The sequence below is a fragment of the Thalassophryne amazonica genome, chromosome 15 (assembly GCF_902500255.1).
Source record: "Thalassophryne amazonica chromosome 15, fThaAma1.1, whole genome shotgun sequence".
NCBI classification, from domain to species: domain Eukaryota; kingdom Metazoa; phylum Chordata; class Actinopteri; order Batrachoidiformes; family Batrachoididae; genus Thalassophryne; species Thalassophryne amazonica.
Genome location: NC_047117.1, coordinates 83,242,724 through 83,267,410, shown reverse-complemented (window position 1 = coordinate 83,267,410; position 24,687 = coordinate 83,242,724). Strand labels below are relative to the sequence as shown.

General features: G+C 41.6%; 1 protein-coding gene across 4 annotated transcripts in view; it reads left to right on the top strand.

The window, feature by feature from the left end:
• si:dkey-237i9.1 (SEC14-like protein 1) overlaps positions 1 to 21,866 on the top strand; it is a 90,419-nt gene extending 68,553 nt beyond the window's left edge. For 2 of the 4 annotated variants that reach the window (XM_034187416.1, XM_034187417.1), the window contains 8 exons: positions 1,525 to 1,613; positions 1,849 to 1,919; positions 11,941 to 12,112; positions 12,274 to 12,408; positions 12,549 to 12,683; positions 14,605 to 14,856; positions 15,304 to 15,482; positions 18,692 to 21,866. In XM_034187416.1, coding sequence (XP_034043307.1) covers positions 1,525 to 1,613; positions 1,849 to 1,919; positions 11,941 to 12,112; positions 12,274 to 12,408; positions 12,549 to 12,683; positions 14,605 to 14,856; positions 15,304 to 15,482; positions 18,692 to 18,797 — 1,139 coding nt within the window. In that variant the 3' untranslated portion in view covers positions 18,798 to 21,866. Of the gene's footprint in view, positions 1 to 1,524; positions 1,614 to 1,848; positions 1,920 to 11,940; positions 12,118 to 12,273; positions 12,409 to 12,548; positions 12,684 to 14,604; positions 14,857 to 15,303; positions 15,483 to 15,865; positions 15,893 to 18,691 lie in introns of all 4 variants that reach the window. The other 2 variants (XM_034187414.1, XM_034187415.1) reach the window with 2 other exon arrangements.
• The last annotated feature ends 2,821 nt before the right edge of the window (positions 21,867 to 24,687 follow it).

Below are 24,687 nucleotides of genomic sequence, written 5' to 3'. Positions count from 1 at the left end.
TGTTCTGTGAGCTGGAGGAAGGACTTGGTTCTCCAGTTACTTGCACGCTCAAATTACACACACCAAACAACACGATCTAGCGTGTTTCAAGCAAGCCAAAGCCATTTTAGCAATGCGAGTGAATTAAACATGAGGATAAGTTTTTGTTCCTCTTTGTTTGCACAAATAGTTCATGCACTGTGGTCTGTGAAGTGGATCCCTTATTTAATGCAGGGCGTGTTTGTCGGATCATTTAAACAGTATTCCTAAATGCTCTTCTGTTTTCTTTTTTCCTCTCTCCACAGTGCAGTTAATCTTGTGTTTTTACTTTACAGTGGTCCCTCATTTATCGCGGGAGTTACGTTCTAAAAATAACCCGCAATAAGCAAAATCCGCGAAGTAGTCAGCGTTATTTTTTACAATTATTATAGACGTTTTAAGGCTGTAAAACCCCTCACTACACACTTTATACTTTACACGCTTTATATTCAAACCACTCCCCTCGGGCAGGAGGCTACGGTCCATCCGGACCAGAACCTCCCGCCATAAGAACAGTTTCTTCCCCTCTGCCGTTAGACTCATGAACACCTCATAACTCAGTCACCTTAAGCTTAACTCTGTCACTTTCTCATTTTATCACGGGTCACTTTAGACAATGTACTTTGGTTTTTAATTGCACTCCTCCCACTGCACTGTTTTTTCTGTTTTTCTGTTGCACACAGCCTTTCATATTTCATATTTCTTTTTTTTTATCTTATATTTTATCTTATTTTGACACATATGTTATATTTTATCTTAGCATTTTATCTCTTCTTAATGTTGCACCATTGTACCGAAGCAAATTCCTAGTCTGTGAATCCTATTCACTGGCAATGGCAATAAACTTATTCTGATTCTGATTATACACTTTTCTCAAACAGGCATTAACATATTCTCACTTTTCTCTCGTGTGTAAACACTCTCAAAGTTCAGAAATAAAAATAGAATGTTTTCCTACAAATAATTATGATGGCTTTTAGAAGTAACAAATTTAATTTTAGCGATCAACCTACGAGGTTGGACACATAAGAAATTATTAATAGTGACTGACCAGTATTTCACAGGTCCTCTGATCGTGCCTCTTCATCCTGTCGCCGCGCCGCTGTTGTGCCTTTTTCCACTGAGTCACACCTCGGTGCAGGTGTCTTTTTCTGAGTGAAGAACACAGTTATGGGTAGTTGTTGGTGCTCTTTTTTTTCTGGGTGAGAACATTCTTATAAACAGACACGCAGAACACAATGCGCGTGCTCTCCCTTCGCGGTGCCGCGACTGGCCTGCTTGATGAGGACGCAGAACACAATGCGCTGTAAAAAAAAAAGCATGCAAAATTGGACTAAAAAAAATCCGCGAAACTGCAAGACCACGTTATAGCGAGGGACCACTGTATATGCATAGTCACCTATTGTGACCTACAGCATAGAGAGTCAACGGAGCAACCTGTCGTTTAACGTACAGCCTTGGAAAAGTGTATAACGTGTTCAGTGATGCATTTTTTTTTTCTTGTAGACGGTCGTCCGTTATACATCTTGAGACTGGGCCACATGGACACCAAAGGACTTGTTCGTGCTCTTGGAGAAGAGTCTCTTCTCAGACATGTATGTACCACAGTCTCAATGCATGTAAGGCTTGTGCGCCTGTGTGTGGAATGTTCTGACAGGTGCCTTTTAGGTATATCGGAAAGTGCACCATGAGTATGTAAAGAACGTGACTTCTTACTTTGTTATCACGTCGTACTCTCTGTCAAGCACTGGTTATGTGTTAATCAAATGTTTGAAATGTGTTCACAGTTACTCCTGTTATGCTGCTGCTGAGTACATGTTTGATTTTTAGGTGCTGTCTATTAACGAAGAAGGCTTGAGGCGCTGCGAAGAGAACACAAAGGTGTTTGGTCGACCTATCAGGTAACGCTACATGACAGATCAGTACTAGTTCCTCTCTCATATAGTAGTAACTATATGAGAGCTAAAGAACTATATGTTTAATTTTTATATAGCATGCCTTTTATATGCTCATGCCATACAGCTGCTAATTAGCTAACCATAATGAAGCCAAGTTGGAATTAGTTACTTTGGTACACAATGGTGAATTCTGTGATAAAGCTTTTTTTTTTTTACTACATTCATAAAAGGGTTTTTTGGTTGTTTGTTTGTTTGTTTGGTTTTTTTTTTGCATCAAATTTGTAAAGACAGAACTCTCTTTGAACACAGTAGCAGTATTGTGAGATAGCCAAAATACCCATGTTTCTGGATCTGGAGATGTTTTTGATGCCTTCAGTTTTCTTGAGGAATTGCAAGTGACTGAAAATGATAAGTAAGGAGAAAGTGACTTGGGTTGATGCAGGTGCAACAGCTCTGTTATGCAGAGCAGGTAACTCAGTGGGATTAGGAGTTGGGGTACCAGTACGTAGTAGGGCTGCAACAAACGATTATTTGGATCATCAATGAATCTGATGGGGTTTCGTCACGATTCATCGGATTAGCGGGGAATTTTTAAAAATGTGCCAGGGAAACAATTTTTCTCTCCTTCCATCACTTTATTTAACAACAGAACATTATTTGAAAACTTAAAATACTTGAAAATCAACAAATCGTCAAATGTCCCTTGGCTGTTGAAATATAAAATAATAAAGAATAAATCAGTTTATAATAAAGAACAAAAATAATTATTTCAAATGGCAATGCTTTATCAAAGTGCTGAGTTGCCATAAAACAACATTGAAACATATAAATGTTATAAAATATATGGTGAAAAACGAGGTATTTTTGTTGCTGCAATTAGCATAACCAGTTAACCATAAAATCTAAATAAAAAATGTAGCCTGACTCATTATATGTGCAACATTCTCTGTATAACTTGTAAATTATGTGGTCATTTCACAATGACACACGTGACTCATGTCTCTTTCTCTAAAATTGTATTGTAGCATTATTAGTTATTATTACTATTATTATTGTTGCTATTATTATTATTATTAATATATAAATAAATAAATATTAGAATTTGTAATACATTTGACTCTTTTACGACAACAAACGCTGAGCCATTAATTATTATACAGAAAACAAATGCACAAACATGCTGAAATGCCAGCAACTTAATGCTAACTTTAACATTGAAAATGCCATAGACATAGGCATTAGCATAAAATACGAGGTCTATTAGAAAAGTATCCGACCTTAATATTTTTTCAAAAACCATATGGATTTGAATCACGTGTGATTACATCAGACATGCTTGAACCCTCGTGGGCATGCGAGAGTTTTTTCACGCCTGTCGGTTACGTCATTCGCGTGTGGGCAGGCTTTGAGTGAGGAGTCGTCCACCCGCTCGTCGATTTTTTTCATTGTTTAGGAATGGCTCAGAGACTGTTGCTTTGTTTGATAAAAATTTTTTCAAAACTGTAAGGCACAACTGAGTGGACACCATTCAATAAATTCAGCTGGTTTTCGGTAAAAATTTTAACGGCTGATGAGAGATTTTGGTCTGGTAGTCAATCAATCAATCAACTTTTTTTCTTATATAGCGCCAAATCACAACAAACAGTTGCCCCAAGGCGCTCCATATTGTAAGGCAAGGCCATACAATAATTATGAAAAACCCCAACGGTCAAAACGACCCCCTATGAGCAAGCACTTGGCCACAGTGGGAAGGAAAAACTCCCTTTTAACAGGAAGAAACCTCCAGCAGAACCAGGCTCAGGGAGGGGCAGTCTTCTGCTGAGACTGGTTGGGGCTGAGGGAAAGAACCAGGAAAAAGACATGCCGTGAAGGGGGGCAGAGATCGATCACTAATGATTAAATGCAGAGTGATGCATACGGAGCAAAAAGAGAAAGAAACGGTGCATCATGGGAACCCCCCCACAGTCTACGTCTAAAGCAGCATAACCAAGGGATGGTCCAGGGTCACCCGATCCAGCCCTAACTATAAGCCTTAGTGAAAAGGAAAGTTTTAAGCCTAATCTTAAAAGTAGAGAGGGTATCTGTCTCCCTGATCTGAATTGGGAGCTGGTTCCACAGGAGAGGAGCCTGAAAGCTGAAGGCTCTGCCTCCCATTCTACTCTTACAAACCCTAGGAACTACAAGTAAGCCCGCAGTCTGAGAGCGAAGCGCTCTAATGGGGTAATATGGTACTACGAGGTCCCTAAGATAAGATGGGACCTGATTATTCAAAACCTTATAAGTAAGAAGAAAAATTTTAAATTCTATTCTAGAATTAACAGGAAGCCAATGAAGAGAGGCCAACACGGGTGAGATATGCTCTCTCCTGCTAGTCCCCGTCAGTACTCTAGCTGCAGCATTCTGAACCAACTGAAGGCTTTTTAGGGAACTTTTAGGACAACCTGATAATAATGAATTACAATAGTCCAGCCTAGAGGAAATAAGTGCATGAATTAGTTTTTCAGCATCACTCTGAGACAAGACCTTTCTGATTTTAGAGATATTGCGTAAATGCAAAAAGGCAGTCCTACATATTTGTTTAATATGCGCTTTGAATGACATATCCTGATCAAAAATGACTCCAAGATTTCTCACAGTATTACTAGAGATCAGGGAAATGCCATCCAGAGTAACGATCTGGTTAGACACCATGCTTCTAAGATTTGTGGGGCCAAGTACAATAACTTCAGTTTTATCTGAGTTTAAAAGCAGGAAATTAGAGGTCATCCATGTCTTTATGTCTGTAAGACAATCCTGCAGTTTAGCTAATTGGTGTGTATCCTCTGGCTTCATGGATAGATAAAGCTGGGTATCATCTGCGTAACAATGAAAATTTAAGCAATACCGTCTAATAATACTGCCTAAGGGAAGCATGTATAAAGTGAATAAAATTGGTCCTAGCACAGAACCTTGTGGAACTCCATAATTAACTTTAGTCTGTGAAGAAGATTCCCCATTTACATGAACAAATTGTAATCTATTAGACAAATATGATTCAAACCACCGCAGCGCAGTGCCTTTAATACCTATGACATGCTCTAATCTCTGTAATAAAATTTTATGGTCAACAGTATCAAAAGCAGCACTGAGGTCCAACAGAACAAGCACAGAGATAAGTCCACTGTCCGAAGCCATAAGAAGATCATTTGTAACCTTCACTAATGCTGTTTCTGTATTATGATGAATTCTAAAACCTGACTGAAACTCTTCAAATAGACCATTCCTCTGTAGTAGTGTCGCTTTAAGGACGGTCCACGGCGCCTGACGGCGATCTGCGCTTTGAGGCGATCTGCGCTTTGAGGCGGCAGCGTCTCGCCGTTTCAAGTTGAAAACTTCCACATTTCAGGCTCTGTTGACGCAGTAAGTCGTCAGAGAACAGAGAACTTTCAGAAGAAGTCGGCATGAGGAGTTTATTCGGACATTCCATTGTTAATGGTCATTTTGTAATGAAAGAACGTGCGGGCAGAGTCGCATGTCGGGCTGGACCCGACCGCGGGGGGTCGCGGCAGGAAAAACACCTCCGTTGGAAATCTTAACGGGCAAGTTGGAACATGCCCAAGCTGTTAAACAATTTCTCAGTTACTCACTTGTTGAAAGCCATTAAAAGCCGCCTGAATTCTACAAATGGTTTTCAACACGGAGGTGTTTTTCCTGTCGCGGCGCACACAGATTTGCCGAGTCGTCACGGAAACGACTCGGCGAATTTGCGCGTACGTCTTTCATTAAAAAAATGTCCTTAAACAGTGGAATGTCCGCATAAATTCCTCATGCCGGCCTCTTCTGAATCTTCTCTGTTCTCTCACGATGTCCTGGGTGAATTAAGCCTTAAATTAGGATGTTTTAAGCTCGAAACAGGCCGACGACAGCGCCTGGAAGCGCTGCAGGACGTCCCGCTCCGTGGGGACGAAAAAACAACATTGAAACATATAAATGTTATAAAATATATGGTGAAAAACGAGGTATTTTTGTTGCTGCAATTAGCATAACCAGTTAACCATAAAATCTAAATAAAAAATGTAGCCTGACTCATTATATGTGCAACATTCTCTGTATAACTTGTAAATTATGTGGTCATTTCACAATGACACACGTGACTCATGTCTCTTTCTCTAAAATTGTATTGTAGCATTATTAGTTATTATTACTATTATTATTGTTGCTATTATTATTATTAATATATAAATAAATAAATATTAGAATTTGTAATACATTTGACTCTTTTACGACAACAAACGCTGAGCCATTAATTATTATACAGAAAACAAATGCACAAACATGCTGAAATGCCAGCAACTTAATGCTAACTTTAACATTGAAAATGCCATAGACATAGGCATTAGCATAAAATACGAGGTCTATTAGAAAAGTATCCGACCTTAATATTTTTTCAAAAACCATATGGATTTGAATCACGTGTGATTACATCAGACATGCTTGAACCCTCGTGGGCATGCGAGAGTTTTTTCACGCCTGTCGGTTACGTCATTCGCGTGTGGGCAGGCTTTGAGTGAGGAGTCGTCCACCCGCTCGTCGATTTTTTTCGTTGTTTAGGAATGGCTCAGAGACTGTTGCTTTGTTTGATAAAAATTTTTTCAAAACTGTAAGGCACAACTGAGTGGACACCATTCAATAAATTCAGCTGGTTTTCGGTAAAAATTTTAACGGCTGATGAGAGATTTTGGTCTGGTAGTCAATCAATCAATCAACTTTTTTTCTTATATAGCGCCAAATCACAACAAACAGTTGCCCCAAGGCGCTCCATATTGTAAGGCAAGGCCATACAATAATTATGAAAAACCCCAACGGTCAAAACGACCCCCTATGAGCAAGCACTTGGCCACAGTGGGAAGGAAAAACTCCCTTTTAACAGGAAGAAACCTCCAGCAGAACCAGGCTCAGGGAGGGCCAGTCTTCTGCTGAGACTGGTTGGGGCTGAGGGAAAGAACCAGGAAAAAGACATGCCGTGAAGGGGGGCAGAGATCGATCACTAATGATTAAATGCAGAGTGATGCATACGGAGCAAAAAGAGAAAGAAACAGTGCATCATGGGAACCCCCCACAGTCTACGTCTAAAGCAGCATAACCAAGGGATGGTCCAGGGTCACCCGATCCAGCCCTAACTATAAGCCTTAGCGAAAAGGAAAGTTTTAAGCCTAATCTTAAAAGTAGAGAGGGTATCTGTCTCCCTGATCTGAATTGGGAGCTGGTTCCACAGGAGAGGAGCCTGAAAGCTGAAGGCTCTGCCTCCCATTCTACTCTTACAAACCCTAGGAACTACAAGTAAGCCCGCAGTCTGAGAGCGAAGCGCTCTAATGGGGTAATATGGTACTACGAGGTCCCTAAGATAAGATGGGACCTGATTATTCAAAACCTTATAAGTAAGAAGAAGAATTTTAAATTCTATTCTAGAATTAACAGGAAGCCAATGAAGAGAGGCCAACACGGGTGAGATATGCTCTCTCCTGCTAGTCCCCGTCAGTACTCTAGCTGCAGCATTCTGAACCAACTGAAGGCTTTTTAGGGAACTTTTAGGACAACCTGATAATAATGAATTACAATAGTCCAGCCTAGAGGAAATAAGTGCATAAATTAGTTTTTCAGCATCACTCTGAGACAAGACCTTTCTGATTTTAGAGATATTGCGTAAATGCAAAAAGGTAGTCCTACATATTTGTTTAATATGCGCTTTGAATGACATATCCTGATCAAAAATGACTCCAAGATTTCTCACAGTATTACTAGAGATCAGGGAAATGCCATCCAGAGTAACGATCTGGTTAGACACCATGCTTCTAAGATTTGTGGGGCCAAGTACAATAACTTCAGTTTTATCTGAGTTTAAAAGCAGGAAATTAGAGGTCATCCATGTCTTTATGTCTGTAGGACAATCCTGCAGTTTAGCTAATTGGTGTGTATCCTCTGGCTTCATGGATAGATAAAGCTGGGTATCATCTGCGTAACAATGAAAATTGAAGCAATACCGTCTAATAATACTGCCTAAGGGAAGCATGTATAAAGTGAATAAAATTGGTCCTAGCACAGAACCTTGTGGAACTCCATAATTAACTTTAGTCTGTGAAGAAGATTCCCCATTTACATGAACAAACTGTAATCTATTAGACAAATATGATTCAAACCACCGCAGCGCAGTGCCTTTAATACCTATGACATGCTCTAATCTCTGTAATAAAATTTTATGGTCAACAGTATCAAAAGCAGCACTGAGTTCCAACAGAACAAGCACAGAGATAAGTCCACTGTCCGAAGCCATAAGAAGATCATTTGTAACCTTCACTAATGCTGTTTCTGTACTATGATGAATTCTAAAACCTGACTGAAACTCTTCAAATAGACCATTCCTCTGTAGTAGTATCGCTTTAAGGACGGTCCACGGCGCCTGACGGCGATCTGCGCTTTGAGGCGGCAGCGTCTCGCCGTTTCAAGTTGAAAACTTCCACATTTCAGGCTCTGTTGACGCAGTAAGTCGTCAGAGAACAGAGAACTTTCAGAAGAAGTCGGCATGAGGAGTTTATTCGGACATTCCATTGTTAACGGTCATTTTGTAATGAAAGAACGTGCGGGCAGAGTCGCATGTCGGGCTGGACCCGACCGCGGGGGGTCGCGGCAGGAAAAACACCTCCGTTGGAAATCTTAACGGGCAAGTTGGAACATGCCCAAGCTGTTAAACAATTTCTCAGTTACTCACTTGTTGAAAGCCATTAAAAGCCGCCTGAATTCTACAAATGGTTTTCAACACGGAGGTGTTTTTCCTGTCGCGGCGCACACAGATTTGCCGAGTCGTCACGGAAACGACTCGGCGAATTTGCGCGTACGTCTTTCATTAAAAAAATGTCCTTAAACAGTGGAATGTCCGCATAAATTCCTCATGCCGGCCTCTTCTGAATCTTCTCTGTTCTCTCACGATGTCCTGGGTGAATTAAGCCTTAAATTAGGATGTTTTAAGCTCGAAACAGGCCGACGACAGCGCCTGGAAGCGCTGCAGGACGTCCCGCTCCGTGGGAAGTCCTTACACCGACAGAAACACCCCATAATCTCTCATCAGCCATTAAACTTTTCACAGAAAACCATCTTAATTTCTCGAATAGTGTCCACTCGGATATTCCTCACAGGTCCAGAAAAAATTTTGATAAAGCAACGCGCGCCGTCTCGAGCAGCGTGTGAAACAAAGGAATTCAGCCGAGAGGGCGGGACCACATCTCACTCAAGGCCTGCCCACAGGGAAATGACGTCACCGACACGCGTGAAAAAACTCACGCATGCGCACGAGGGTTCAAGCATGATTGGTGTAATCGCATGTCATTCAAATCCATATAGTTAAAAAAAAAAAATAAAAGGGTCGGTTTATTATCTAAGAGACCTCGTACATCTATCAACTGTTTCAGAAGACCATAACAGGTCAGTTTAACATAAAAAAGGTAAATATTCCTCACAGACATATGCTCTTTGGGGTTTTAGTGAGGAAAAATTAAGATAAAGCAAAATAAAACAAATGAAACCAACGAAGCAGCAGCTCGAAGCACTTCTTCATTCTTACCAAAGCTCGGTTGATTATATGGAAGAAACGAAACATTTGCGGTAAAACAAAGTTATTTAGCAACTAATCGATGACTAAATAAGTTGACAACTATTTTAATAATCAATTTTAATCGATTAACTCAATTCGTTGTTTCAGCTCTAATACGTAGACCGTCTGTGTCCTTGGACAAGACATTCTATTAGCACTATCTCGGTCCACCCAGCTGTAAATGGATACCGACCTTACCTAAGTACGTTTGCTGCATCAGACTGGCATCCCATCCAGGGGAAGTCCGACTAGTCTCTCAAATGCTTCACACAAAAGAACCCAGGGATAAGCACCAGCCCTACTGGGCCTCAAGGCCTATTCAGTTCTTATTACTTCTCTTCTGTAACTGAGATATCAGTGCTTTCTAAAATGAGGTCAGTTTATAAATACAATCGCCATTGCTTAGATCAGTGATTCTCAACCGGGGTGCCGCGGCACCCTAGGGTGCCGTGATCGATCGTCAGGGGTGCCGTGGGTATTTTTCATATTCGCGATTATTTTTCATATTTGCGATTACCGTGAATTATTTATTTTATCCATAAAGCATAAAACGACTCAGAATCTGATGTCAAACGTGCTGCAGCCTCGCTCTCGTCTTAAGGCGGGACAATAACAAGGAGGCTGACAGCCGATTAAAACAGTGCCGTCTCCTTCAAAAGCCGTCTAAAATGCGGAGCTGTTGGTGTGTGTGTCAGTGCCTGTGTGTGTGCGCGCGTGCGGAGTTAACAGGCTGCAGACTGCGAGGGAGGGGGTGGGTGAGGGAGATTCCTGAATGCAGGTTCAGTGCGCAGCGAGCGCGGAGCAGAGAGAGGATTTTAACCCAAGTGAACGTTAACAAAACGGAAACATGAAGCTGCCTTTACTTCTCTCTGAACTTTCTCTAAAGGTGTGATTCTGCCGTTACCGTCCTGTTCACACCATGTGCGCGTCGTATGCTGAATTTATGAGATCATGAGATGAAATAAATGGTCAAACATATTTAAAAAATGAGAATATATGAATGAACTGAGCCACAAAAAAAAAAAAAAACAATGTTCAGACGCACAGATCACAAAAAGCAGGTGAGAACTCTGAACTTTAACAGCTGTTATTTTCCAAAGGTATTTATTTGTTCAATCTTGAGCTTAATGCAGTGTTTAAGCACAAAACGTGACTGATGAGGAGAAACAATTTCAGAAATGCAACAGAAACAACCACAAATCAGAAAAAGTTGGGACTGTACGTAAATGAAGATAAAAATAAAAATGTTGCACCATTCCCAGTTTCTCCACTCACAGAAGCCAAACGTTCTTACAGAGTTGTGTAATTATACTACAATAGTAGAATATAAAGAAGGGAAAAAAAGAAAAAAAATAGACAATATATTCGTCAATCGCAATTATTTGTCTGACAATTAATCGTCTCCAGAAATTCGTAATCGTGACAGCCCTACTTGAGATCAGAGCGCAAAATGCTTGAGGATTTTCGAAATGCGGTGTTTTCTGTATCGATTTTCTATTGCGATAATTGGGTTCTGCGCAAAACCAGAGGTAATAGCATTATAATATTATTTTGGTTGGTGGTGTGCCGCAGGATTTTGTAAATACAAAAAGGGTGCCGCGGCTCAAAAAGGTTGAAAATCACTGGCTTAGATAACATTGTATTATGATGACGTCAGGTTCCCGTAATTATCATCATCCTTAATAAAATTTTAGTTTGAGGTGTTTTCTCACTCAGAAAACCTCTCTCTAATCATACATTCTTTTGGTGGATTCAGACACTATTCAGCACCTGGTGTGTTGGTACCAAGTGCTGTATCCTGAAGAACCAGTTCTCAGTTAGAGTTATTTGTTGACACCTGAGGGAGTGCTCTTTATTTATTTTAAACATATATTTATTCAGTGACATTGTGCTGAGAGCGATGCTGTCTTTTCCAGGCCGCACCCTGTTGACACACAAAAATTTCTGCTTTAAATATGATAATCATCTTCTTTCAGATAAAGTGACATGCAAAAGAACATACTGAACCCAGTGTATTTTCGATGAGGGTTCTGGGTTCAGGTGGAATGTTTTTCAGAGCTGTTTTGTGTAACATTCACAGGCACATTTACTTGGAAAGAATGCAAGAGCATTTTTTCTGAGAGCACTGATTTAGATGGCAGTGCAGAGGGAGAAAGTCGAGATGTCTGTTATATGTCAGTCCTCTCAAAGAGGAGGAGATGGCTATGATAAGATCCACGCGGGAAGGCATGTGAACCATGAGTGTCACTGCTCTCTAGCAAAGGGGAGTCCAGAATTAACCAGCCTCACAGTCTGCACTGAAACATCAGGTTAATGGGTGATAAGTGATGGGTTTGTGCATGCGTGTGGTGTGTGTTTATCCACACCCTAATCCTGTCACTCCCCCCCTTTATTTTTAAGCTGTTGGACATGCCTGGTAGATCTGGAGGGTCTGAACATGCGCCATCTGTGGCGGCCAGGAGTCAAGGCCCTGCTGAGGATCATTGAAGTCGTGGAGGCCAACTACCCCGAGACACTGGGACGGCTGCTTATCCTGCGAGCGCCCAGAGTCTTCCCTGTCCTGTGGACACTGGTGAGGTCCAGGAAGCAGGAGCTTGAATGATCTGACATAAGCTGCTTAAGTGCATTTGAAATATGTTTGGTCTCTGAATAATGAGTGATGCAGCAGCTTTATTTTCCTTATCACATTTCTTGTGCGTGTTTTCTTATCTGTCTATCCATCTGGGATCTTAGGTGAGCCCCTTCATTGATGAAAACACCCGAAAGAAGTTTCTAATCTATGCGGGCAATGATTACCAAGGGCCTGGTGGCCTGGTGGACTACATAGACAAGGAGATCATCCCCGACTTCCTGGGAGGAGAGTGTATGGTGAGTGTTTGAGGAAGGTTTAAGTTTGTAGTTCGGCATTTGAGAGTAGACTTTAATTCGAAACTGAACATCCAGGGATTTGACACCACTCTCATCAAGGTCTTGTTTGTTGACCCTATTTCCTGCACTTTTCCCTGCAGTGTGAGGTTCCAGAAGGTGGACACGTTCCCAAATCTATGTATCGGACACCTGAAGAGCTTGAGAATGAGGATGTCCGCCTCTGGACTGAGACCATCTACCAAAGCGCCAGCATCTTTAAGGGAGCGCCACATGAGGTGAGGTTTAAGCTAGGGCACCTATTTCTGGCATGTGGGACATGAAGACAGGAAGCCGGTGGTGATATTTTATATGTGGGTCAGGGCAACAGAGAGCTGCATAATGTCTCTGAAATGTTTGGACTTTCTGCCACCTAGTGGTTTGTAGCTAAATTCTTCATGCTATCTGAACTCCTTTTTGGAACATACTGCATATGGCACAAGAAATATTCTTCCTTCACTGACACTATGATGACTAGTGATGTGACATAATTTGTATCAAAGGGAAAGCTCTGTAATATCCTGGTGTGCGTTTCTGCAAAGAGGAGGCTGATGCCTGGATATTTCAAAAAGGTCATACTCGGTAGGATCGAGTAGCAGCTGCTTGTTGCTCAGTAGTCACAGCAGTCCCATTTCATGCCTTAAAAGTCAACCATCAACCACTTTCTGGTTCTTTGAGTACACACTAAATGAAAGCGTGAGTACAGACTGAGTTTGAGTGTTCAGTGATTTTTGTGAACCCAGTGGATGTCTTGATTGTAGCACTTGAAAAGCTGAGTGAGCAGTCAGAGTGTTTGGGTTCATGATGGTCCTTGATCAAAATGAGGATACAGGCTTTCACTGACTTCCTGGACTCAACCATCAGAAGTGTATATGTTTACAGGGAATGCGTCAAACTTTTTGACACATTCCCTTTTCTCTGCAGTGATGTTTGTGTCTCTTGAGAAGAGTAACGGAGTTGTGAGGCTGCCAGATAGAAGTGTTTAGTAATGCCGATGTCTTACAGGAGAATGAAGGTCAAAGCCTTTAGGGTCCTGATGTTTCTTGTCAAACCAGTTACAAAGGTGGTGCCAGTCTCTCTGGAGGATCCTACAGTATCATTTAATTGGCTTTGAGCCATATCAGTAGTTCCTTATGGAGACAGAAGACATATCTGTTGCATTGTGTGCTAAGACACTGGCCATGTGGTGCGCTTCCCTGAGCGTGATCAAACACGCAGTCACCTCAGCGTTGAGCACCTGAGCTAAAACTAAACAAGCCTAAAGTGATGGCCGTGTATCACATGACTGTGGCAGACAGACGGCTACTTTTTGGAGGTGAGGATGGACCAGTGGTCTGCCTGGGTGGTTGCCAGTCACGACTCAGGGTGGTTCCATAGTGTGATGGATATGGCAACGAGCACTCCCAGACCTGACCTGACTTGGCCCAACCTTAGAGGTGCATGTTGATGAGTTTCTACCATTATGGAAATTGATTTTGTTTGAATAGCAAATACCTGCAATAGACTAACATCCTGTCCAGGGTGTACCAGGCCTCACGTCCTGTGACTGCTGGGATAGGCTCCTGCTCCCCCCCACCAGTCCCTTGATTGGCGTAAGTGGGTATAGAAATTGAAATTAGCAAATAACCTGACAGGTTTATCTGTCTTGTTCTTCTCTGATGTTTTTAACTGTATTTTCATTCGGCAGCCCTTAAATTTACATTCATTCATTTCCTACGCCCGGACACTGGGGCTGGAGCCTATCCCAGCAGTCATTGGTTACACACATAGGTAGACAACCTCAGTCACATTTCTCCCCTATGGTCAGTTTAAAGTTTCCAAATAAATATGACATATTAATTTTGTGTATGAAATCGGTTTCCAGTGGTTACTGATGTCATTACTATGACAGGCGATGAGGTTAAAGCAGTGAGCTTGAGACCAGAGGATCCTCAATTCAAATCCCTGTCAGACCAGTAAATGACTAAGGTCCCTTGGGCAAGGCACAAATACCAAAATTGATCTATGTGTGCAGTTGAGCAAGTTCATTTACTGTATGAACCATGTCTGAGGGGAATAAATGAAGTGTGAAAAGAAGAGCTATTTAAAGTTTTTCTTCTGAAACATTTTTTCTGTCTTGCTCTGTTTCTCTTCAAACTGTCCTCTTGCTTTCCTGTTCAGCTTCTGATTGAGATAATCGATGCCTCCTCTGTCATCACCTGGGACTTTGACGTGTGCAAAGGTGATGTGGTTTTCAATATCTACCACTCCAAGCGGGCCCCCCAGGTGCCACGTAAAGATACGCTGGGAACTCATGGCATCACCTCCCCAGGAGGCAACAATGTCCAGCTTATTGATAAGTCCTGGACACTGGGTCAAGATTACAGCATGGTGGAGTCTCCGTTCACCTGCAAAGAGGGAGAGAGTGTGCAGGTATGATTTTATTATTATTATTTTTTAGCCAAGGCCAAAATATGGCCGCAGGGTATTGCAAGGGCCTTGCGTGCGTCCGTCCATCCATCTGTGCTCAGCGTAAGTCCATTCCTATTACTGCCAGGGTCTTCAAATTCACAGGGAGCATTCTTGGAACACAGACCTTGGACAAGTTCAAAGATGACTAACCTTGACCTATTTTAAGAGGTCAAAAGGTCACATGCTGTTTCCTGTTTTTATGCTCATACGGCCAAGGGTATTTTAGCATTGCATTATATTTTATTTCTTCAGATTCCAATTCCAGCCATTAATGTTCCGACTTAATCTCTTTAACAACCAGCTAGAAGTGACCAGTTGGTGGTAGAAAGTGTGTGTGTGTGTGTGTGTGCACGCGTTGAGTTTCGTACGTACGTACTATGAACTGAAGAGTCCGTGTCCTTGCCGCAGGGTTCCCACATTACACGCTGGCCTGGTTTCTACATTCTCCAGTGGAGGTTCCACAGCATGGCGGCGTGCGCTGCCACCAACCTGCCACGCGTGGACGATGTTTTGGCCACGCTGCAGGTCTCCTCACACAAGTGTAAAGTCATGTACTACACCGAGGTGCTGGGCTCGGAGGACTTCAGGTTGGTACCGCTTCACTTGTGTCTGTGCTGTAGGTACCGTACGTGGGCTGTGTTTCTGCATTTTAAAGGTTGTCTACTTTTGTTTTAACAGTTTTAATTTCAAACATTGTTTCCTTTGTGATTGTTCATTCTCCCTCTTGTCCCCCCCCCACCCGGCATAGTGCCACTTCTGATGCTTAATGCTTGAAAGAATCAAATATGTGATCTTGCTAAAATTACATTTTGAAATTGAGATGGCTAGTTCCAAAAATCAGAAAAGAGGATGACTTCCTCGCTCTAATCTAGCCTTTTTTTTTTTTTTTTTTTTTTTTTTTTGTCCAATACGCTTCTGTGTTTTTTCACCTCCTCCTCCTCCTCCTCCTGCTCTGTCTCTTCCTCTGAAGAACGGCTTGCTGTGATGTGCAGAGTTTGTAAGTGGCTCAGTGTTTGCACCTTTTTTTCTTTAGCTAGTTTCACCTGCACTGCTGCCGTAGCAGTCATGCTTCAGGTTGATTAAGGAGAAGCTTGTTTGCATTATTTCTTGCTTCTGGCTTTTATTAGCTTTGGCGCACAGATTGTTTTACTGAGCTACCTTCCAGCTTCAGTCACTCTTGATTGCATGACTAACAAGATCAGGATTCACGAAAGACTGAGGCTCAGCTGCTGAATATCAATAACAGGCAACATGTTTAATGTTGTTTCTTGTTTCCACTCTACTGAAAAGTTACCAAAGTGTGATTTTTCTATACAATTACACTCCTATTTTTTTTTACCATGTAGCTTGCACTAGAGTATAAAAAGGTAACTTATAGTCTGGAAAAGATGTCATTTATCTTCCACTGTCAGTGAGTTGAGCCTTTTCTCACTTTCATACATGTGCATCCCAGAAGGGAAGGTCAGCAGCGTGTGAAGGTCACGGTCATCCATGAACGTGATCTCACAGTTTGATGACATAGCATGCCGACGTGTTGCACACTATAATGTCGTAACACACTGTGCTAGTACCATGCTATGTGTACAAAAACTATATACACACACCCACACACAGTATAACTTGACACAACTGCTGTGCTTCCTGAAAAACCTCCCGGAGATGTTACAACATGTATGACAACATTACATGCTTCACAAAAATGTAAGGAATTACCAAAGTATGTCAAAGGTGTGGGAAGAAAATAACATTTAAAACATATTTACAGCTTAGCCACAATTATAAAACAAGACCAGGTCATAATGATGTAATATTGCACACCACCATGTCCACCATCCCAGAGCCTTGGAGGTTTTCCAAGGTAAGGACAAGATTTTAACCTGCTGGCTTCCAGGATGCTTTTCCTGGAATGAATGATGAGTGAATGATGGCTTTAAACTGCAGACATACACTGTTTTTTAATCCGCTTGCTGCTTCTTTACCATTGTATTCTAAAGCAAACACATTGCTGCATTTTTTTTAAACAGGATGATTTGCTAATGGTTGACATAACTTTCCAGATGTCAAACATTAAATTAGTGCACATCTCATCTATGTACAGACGAGTGACAGATTAAAGGAAAAACGGTGCCTTAGTCACGTGTTGAGCCGCCACACGGTGCCAACACAGATACAATACACATGGTTGTTGATTCGGCAAGTTTCTGGAACTCTAGTGGCCTGATCGAAGACCATTCTTCCAAAAAATATTCCCACATTTAGTGTTTTCCTGATGGTGGAGGGTGGCGTCTAGCACAGTTGTCAAAAAGCTCCTACAGGTGTTCAGGTGGTTTGAGAATGAGTTCAAGTGACAACAAAGGTCAATAACATATGATTCACATCATGGGGTATTGATTTGCAGTGCCCCCCCCCCCCCCCCCCCACACACACACACACACACAGGGTATAACAGCGCCACCGGATCCCCTTGCTGTCGGGGTGACATATTCAGAGTTTTCCTTTAATTTGTCACGTTTGTCTGTGATGTGTTATTTGTAAGTGTATATCGCATTTTAAATATATGCACATGTTCATTTTGCAGTAGGACAGTTTGTAACAACGGTGGCACAATGTTTTCAGCCCTTATTAACAGCTCTGACAAAATGCAAGCTGTAACACTGCAAGATCATGTTGCTTTCAAACTGACTGCATTTTCACTTGGAGAAAGAGTTTCTAATGCGGCCACATGCACAATGTGATAAATATATATTTACCGTGTTGGGGAACGGCCAGCTTTAAGAGAAATTAATGTACTTGATTTTGTGTTACAGTCATTAGAATTAAGAAGTTATTTATGCTGCTCTAAAAATAGGGATATTCTAAGACTATTCACAGAATAGGTATTATTGTCAGTATGATCATTTTAGATATAATTCTGTTATTATTATTATTATTTTATCTATAATGACCTGTAACAGATAATAGCCACCTGTTTCATGTTCTGTCTGGATAACATTTGCATTGTTTTTGCAGAAACAGGTTTTGACACACACACACACACACACACAGTCGCTGTTGTTATACATTTTTAGTTTTTTTTGATTGGCAAAAAGAAACCTCTCTTTTTGCAATTTAAAGGGATTGGGAGGAAATGTGAAAGTTCTGAGAAGTTTTGTTACTAGAAATGATGACGGATATTTATTTAAGATGGGTGTGTCTGCTTTTTGGGTCTACATACAGGAACTGCACCTTTACTTTCATCATTACATTATACCAGTAATTGTCAACCTCACTTTCATATATGTTGACATTTTAATTTACAGTTTTTTGTTTTTTTTTTAATCCCAATATATAGAGGATGTAAAGTGCCAAATATTAAAAAAAGACAGCTGTGGGGGGGAAAAAACTGGAAGAAAATTTTGCACACAGCTTTCCCTCTGACTAAGACACAAAAACACACAAAATAAAATCCGAACACATTTCTCAGGGCTTAATTTGATCATTAATCATTGCAGTTGTAAATGTGACACGGTGAAACTCTTTACATTTAATGTTGTTTTGTGTCACTTACCTCCAGCACCATTAAAGTGTCCTTGTAACCAGGTTGAGATATGTGTGGTTTGGCTGATCACAAACTAGTCTGAGTGATGACATAGTTTAAAACTCCATCCTGTGCCTTCGATTTGTCTGCATGGTTCCAAGTCCGCACAGGTCGTGCACATAAAATGCACTCAGGTGTTTGCTGGCAGACTGATGTTGCTCAGATGTTGAATAAAGTGATCCAAAGAAGTGACAACCTTCCCTCTTTCTTACTTCTCAGGGGGTCGATGACCAGCCTGGAGTCGAGCCACAGCGGCTTCTCTCAGCTCAGCGCCGCCACCACCTCATCGAGCCAGTCACAGTCCAGCTCCATGATCTCGAGGTAGAAACCTGAACGCAGAAGACTTTGGACTTCAATACCCACAACTCCCCTGTACCCTTGCTGTCACCTGTCCTCCTGCCCCGTCTTCTTTGGACTCCTGTTGTACAGCCAGTCTCTACAGAACTGAAGAATGCTGGCAAAAATAATACAAAAAAATATAGAATATAAGTATATATATTTAAAAAAAAAGAAAAAGAAATCTGAAGCAAAAAGAAAACACAAAGACTCTGTGAAAAATTTTTAAGGGCTGACATTTGCACAAAGGTCGTACTTTTTACGCCTCCGCCAGACGTCACTTTGAAATCAGAACATTAGTAGAATGTTTGCATGTGGAAGACTTGATAAGATGACCTGGTGCCTCTGGGGCACTGGAGGTGGGGTGCAGCAATATACTCATTCTGGGTGCTCTGGGACCAGACCCAAAACACTGGAGGACCTGTTACATATATGCATTCATTTACACACAGATATACATATTTACAGCACGTTACAGGTGCGTACCTCATTCGTGTGCATTGGCTGAGGAGACTGGATGAGCTGTTACATGCAAACATGCAGGGATGTGTGATTTACAATGTGCACTGTTTGCCATATGATCTGAGGGTTTTATTTAATAGGTCAAATGTGTGTGAGTGTGTGAGTGAGGCAGAAACTCTCAGCCAAACCTCGATTAAACAGCACTTAAATAGTTTATTTTAGATGAAACAAAGTCACCGACTGGGTGACGCGTACTGAGTGAACACATTGCAGACGACACCAGCAAAGCTTTGCAGTTGTCAGGAAACTCCAACATTCTCGCTCCGCTTTCATTTTCTTGACACGAGTATCGGAATTCCGCCAGTCCATCTCACTAGGGGCTGAATCGCTTTTTCAATTCTTTGACTTGAGTTTAATTCTTGATGAAAGCAATAACACAGATTTGACTTTGTACTGTGTGAAGTGTTTTTATTTATCATGTGGAAGACGGGCGGCGATTGGATGATTTGTTGCGTGCAGGCAGACGGACAGACAAGCTGAGCCAGTGAAACAACAAGAAGTGTACGGCATAAACAGTTCTCCATGCCTTATAACACCTTCATAACATGGCGCCTGCTTCAAGAGGCACAACCTTGTAGCGGTTCGAGTTCAAAATGGCACCCCAGGCCCGTTTCAAAATGTAAATGCCAGAGGATTTTGAAAATGAGGATGTGGGGGGGGAAAGGCCTGTTTTGCGCTTGATGTAAACTGAATTATGAATTGTTCTGACCACACTTGGTTTGCGTTCTGTCCCATATCTGCATGAATGACACGCTCCTACCTTTTCATTGATAATGTGAATGTGCTACTGATGGAACTAGCGCACACTAACCAATGAGATGCCTGAATTAGGAGGATCTTGACGTAATCAAGCAGAGCTGCCGTCGTTACTTTTTTTTTTTTTTTGTAACTTTGATTCGGTGTACTTTCAGGGACGAATGTTACTTTGTGAAGATGCGTATCATTTGATGGCGCACTGGTAGAAAACCTATTGATACTGTACATTTCGGGTGGCACACGTTGCCGCTGTGGAAACGGTGTTACTGCATGTGCACATGGTAACCAGGTTTACAGATCTCTATTTAAAGACGTTTTAAGAGCCATGTGTCAATAACAGTTTTAGCCTTTTGTAAGCGTCACTTCTTTTTTTCTTCTTCTTCTCCCTAGAAGGTCACTATTTTATTCGAGCGGTAATTGTGAATTGAATGATGTGATCATTTTTACATGCAACACTTTTTCTATATGACAACTTTAGATATTAAAGAGTTCTAGCACTTTCTGTAAGATGTACACGATCAGACCAGCCCCGCGAAGGCGTCTCGAGTAGTTACTGGAAATTATATAAATCCGCAGCGAGCGGCTTTCCTGAATTGATTGGCCGCTGTTTATCTCTCTTTCTCTGTCTTTCAGAATGAATAAAACACTGTTGTTTTTAATCTGTGTAAATACAAGATCAAATGTCACTTTTAGTGTCCATAGTTAATTTCAGTAATCTGAAATGCTTCGTGTGTAAAGGACCTCGTCAGACTGAGGGCTATTTAGTGTTAGAGCAGCTGCTAAAGACTTAGAATTAATGTTGGTTAGAAATTTATGCATCGCTTCCCAAAAAGAGCATGGCAGGTGTATCAGTCTGCTTCGGGGGTCACCACCCCTGCACGTGATGCTCGCCTGCCCTGCATGTTTTCCGGGGCGTGCTCAGCCAAACTAGGAAATGCCAGACTCCACTAACCAGCTGCAGCTGCAGCAGGTACACACGGAAAATGTGCAGGACAGGTGATCTCTCCAAGAGGAGGGTTGTGACCCCTGGTCTATTTATATGTCCTAGAACCACAGGGCTTAATTTTCACCTGGTAACTCATTAAAAAGATCAGATTCCCGTTTATTTAGGATTCCGCTGACTAACCGTGATGTAACTCCTTCCGGTTGGCTCTTGACGCTCTCATACACTCCAGCTTTGCATTTTGCTTTAAAACGCTTTTAATCATTAAAAGCAAAGCAGACCCGCGATTCCTGAAGCTCGCTCATAAAAGATGAGATATGAAGCCATACGTGTAAAGCAGGGGTGGCCGTGGCCAAGTTCGGTCCTCGAGAGCCACCTTCCTGACACTCTTAGTTGTCTCCCTGCTCCAACACACCTGAATCCAATGAAAGACTCGTTAGCAGACTTTTAATGAGCCTTTCATAGGATTCAGGTGTGTTGGAGCAGGGAGACAACTAAGAGTGTCAGGAAGGTGGCTTTCGAGGACCGAACTTGGCCACTCCTGGTGTAAAGTGTACTTGGATCAGATGTTTCATATTGGCCTTAGTTTGGTGTTAATGCCAGAAAACATCCACTTTCTGCTGATTTCCTCCCAACACTTTCTACACATTCATCAGGATCTCTTTGACATATGAGGGCTATAATTGTTTTGTTGGCTGTTCAACACATTTATGTCTTTTCTAACATTGTTGCATATCTTTGATGTGAGAAACTGTATAAAAATAATAGTTTGGATTCATGAAAAAAAGACATCTTGATGGTTTTTGTTTTTCAAAGCATTAAAGTTGAATAATGAGAGAGTGTGTGTTTTTGTGATGTGTGATGAAAATGTTTGCCTCCAGATGTTGCCACACAATTTATTACATTGTTAGATTTTGCCTTGAATTGTTTTTCCCAGGCTTTTGAAAAGCCTGGGCAGGTACCTAAAACATAGTGAGTAAACAGATCAATCAATCAATCAATCAATTTTTTTATATAGCGCCAAATCACAACAAACAGTTGCCCCAAGGCGCTTTATATTGTAAGGCAAGGCCATACAATAATTATGTAAAACCCCAACGGTCAAACGACCCCCTGTGAGCAAGCACTTGGCTACAGTGGGAAGGAAAAACCCCCTTTTAACAGGAAGAAACCTCCAGCAGAACCAGGCTCAGGGAGGGGCAGTCTTCTGCTGGGACTGGTTGGGGCTGAGGGAGAGAACCAGGAAAAAGACATGCTGTGGAGGGGAGTAGAGATCGATCACTAATGATTAAATGCAGAGTGGTGCATACAGAGCAAAAAGAGAAAGAAACAGTGCATCATGGGAACCCCCCAGCAGTCTACGTCTATAGCAGCATAACTAAGGGATGGTTCAGGGTCACCTGATCCAGCCCTAACTATAAGCTTTAGCAAAAAGGAAAGTTTTAAGCCTAATCTTAAAAGTAGAGAGGGTGTCTGTCTCCCTGATCTGAATTGGGAGCTGGTTCCACAGGAGAGGAGCCTGAAAGCTGAAGGCTCTGCCTCCCATTCTACTCTTACAAACCCTAGGAACTACAAGTAAGCCTGCAGTCTGAGAGCGAAGCGCTCTATTGGGGTGATATGGTACTACGAGGTCCCTAAGATAAGATGGGACCTGATTATTCAAAACCTTATAAGTAAGAAGAAGAATTTTAAATTCTATTCTAGAATTAACAGGAAGCCAATGAAGAGAGGCCAATATGGGTGAGATATGCTCTCTCCTTCTAGTCCCCGTCAGTACTCTAGCTGCAGCATTTGAATTAACTGAAGGCTTTTTAGGGAACTTTTAGGACAACCTGATAATAATGAATTACAATAGTCCAGCCTAGAGGAAATAAATGCATGAATTAGTTTTTCAGCATCACTCTGAGACAAGACCTTTCTGATTTTAGAGATATTGCGTAAATGCAAAAAAGCAGTCCTACATATTTGTTTAATATGCGCTTTGAATGACATATCCTGATCAAAAATGACTCCAAGATTTCTCACAGTATTACTAGAGGTCAGGGTAATGCCATCCAGAGTAAGGATCTGGTTAGACACCATGTTTCTAAGATTTGTGGGGCCAAGTACAATAACTTCAGTTTTATCTGAGTTTAAAAGCAGGAAATTAGAGGTCATCCATGTCTTTATGTCTGATCAAACCATCCTGTCCAGTTTAACGCTATAACTCAAAAAGTAATAAATGCAGTTAACTTGTAACATAATAAATTTAAAGGGTAACCAGATGAATTAAAAAAAAACTTTATTTTGCCCACATAACATCCTTGTAGATGTCTGCCACCTGGAGGACAGTTAGTGGATGTTTAATTGATGATGGATTAGGAGCAGGTGTGGCTGTTGGTGAGAAGGATGTACCACTTCACCATAGAAATTTGTGAAAAGAAATAAAGACTTTCTGATTAGTTTTATAGTGGTTACGTTCTAAAACGCAAATGATTGACACATTCTCTTTCTCCCTTTGCCTTTGGTTAAAAACTAACATTTTTGCATAATGTAACATCAAGAATGTCACAAGGTTTTTCCTAAACTTCTTTTTACTATTGTTACAACTCAAACTAAAATGATGATAGACTCCTCAATCAAACATAAACCAACCTCTTCCACATGTATGGAGAAGGTGGAGGACTAGCCAGCCACTGAGGGTGGTGGCTAGATCGGAGCAGCTTCTTCTTTCTGCTTGTTCCCATTGTGTCGCCACAGCAGATCAATCATTTCCATTTCACCCTGTCCTCTGTAACCTCCTCTGTCACACCAAACACCTGCATGTCCTCCCTCAGCACATCCATAAAAATCCTCTTTGGCCTCCTCCTCTTCCTCCTGCCTGGTTGCTCCATGCTCAGCATCTTTCTCCCTATATGCTCTAGGTCCCTCCTCTGCACATGTCCAAACCATCTCAATCTCACCTCCCTGACTTTGTCTTCAAACCGTCCCACCTGAGCTGTCCCTCTCATATGTTCATTCCTAATCCTGTCCATTCAAAATCACATCTTCAGATCTGCCACCTGTCTTTTTGTTATTGCCACCATCTCTAAGACGGACAACATAGCTGGTCTTACTACTGTCTTTCAAACTTTCCCCTTCACGCTTGCTGATATTCTTCGGTCACAAATCACTCCTACACCCACTCAACCCTATGTGCACTCTCTTCTTCACCTCTCTACCACACTCCATTATTTTGGACAGTTGATCCCAATTAAACTCATCTACTTTCATCACTTCTACTCCTTTAATTGCACTATTCCGCTTGGCTCCCTCTCATTCACGTACATGTACTCAGTTTTGCTCCTACTGATTTTCATACGCCTTATCTCTAGAGCATATCTCCACCGTTCCAGACTAGACTCAACCTGCTCTCTCATTACAGATCACAATGTCATCAGCAAATATCAGTGCATGGAGACTCATGTCTGGTGTCATCTGTCAACATGTCCATCACCACTGCGAACAAGAAAGGACTCTGAGCTGATCTTTGGTGTAATCCCACCTCCACCTTGAATGAGTCTCATTCCTACTATGCAACTCACGGCTGTCACACTATCCTTGTACATGTCCTGTACTACCCTAACATACTTCTCTGCCACTCCAAACTTCCTCATACAATACTACAACTCTTGTCATC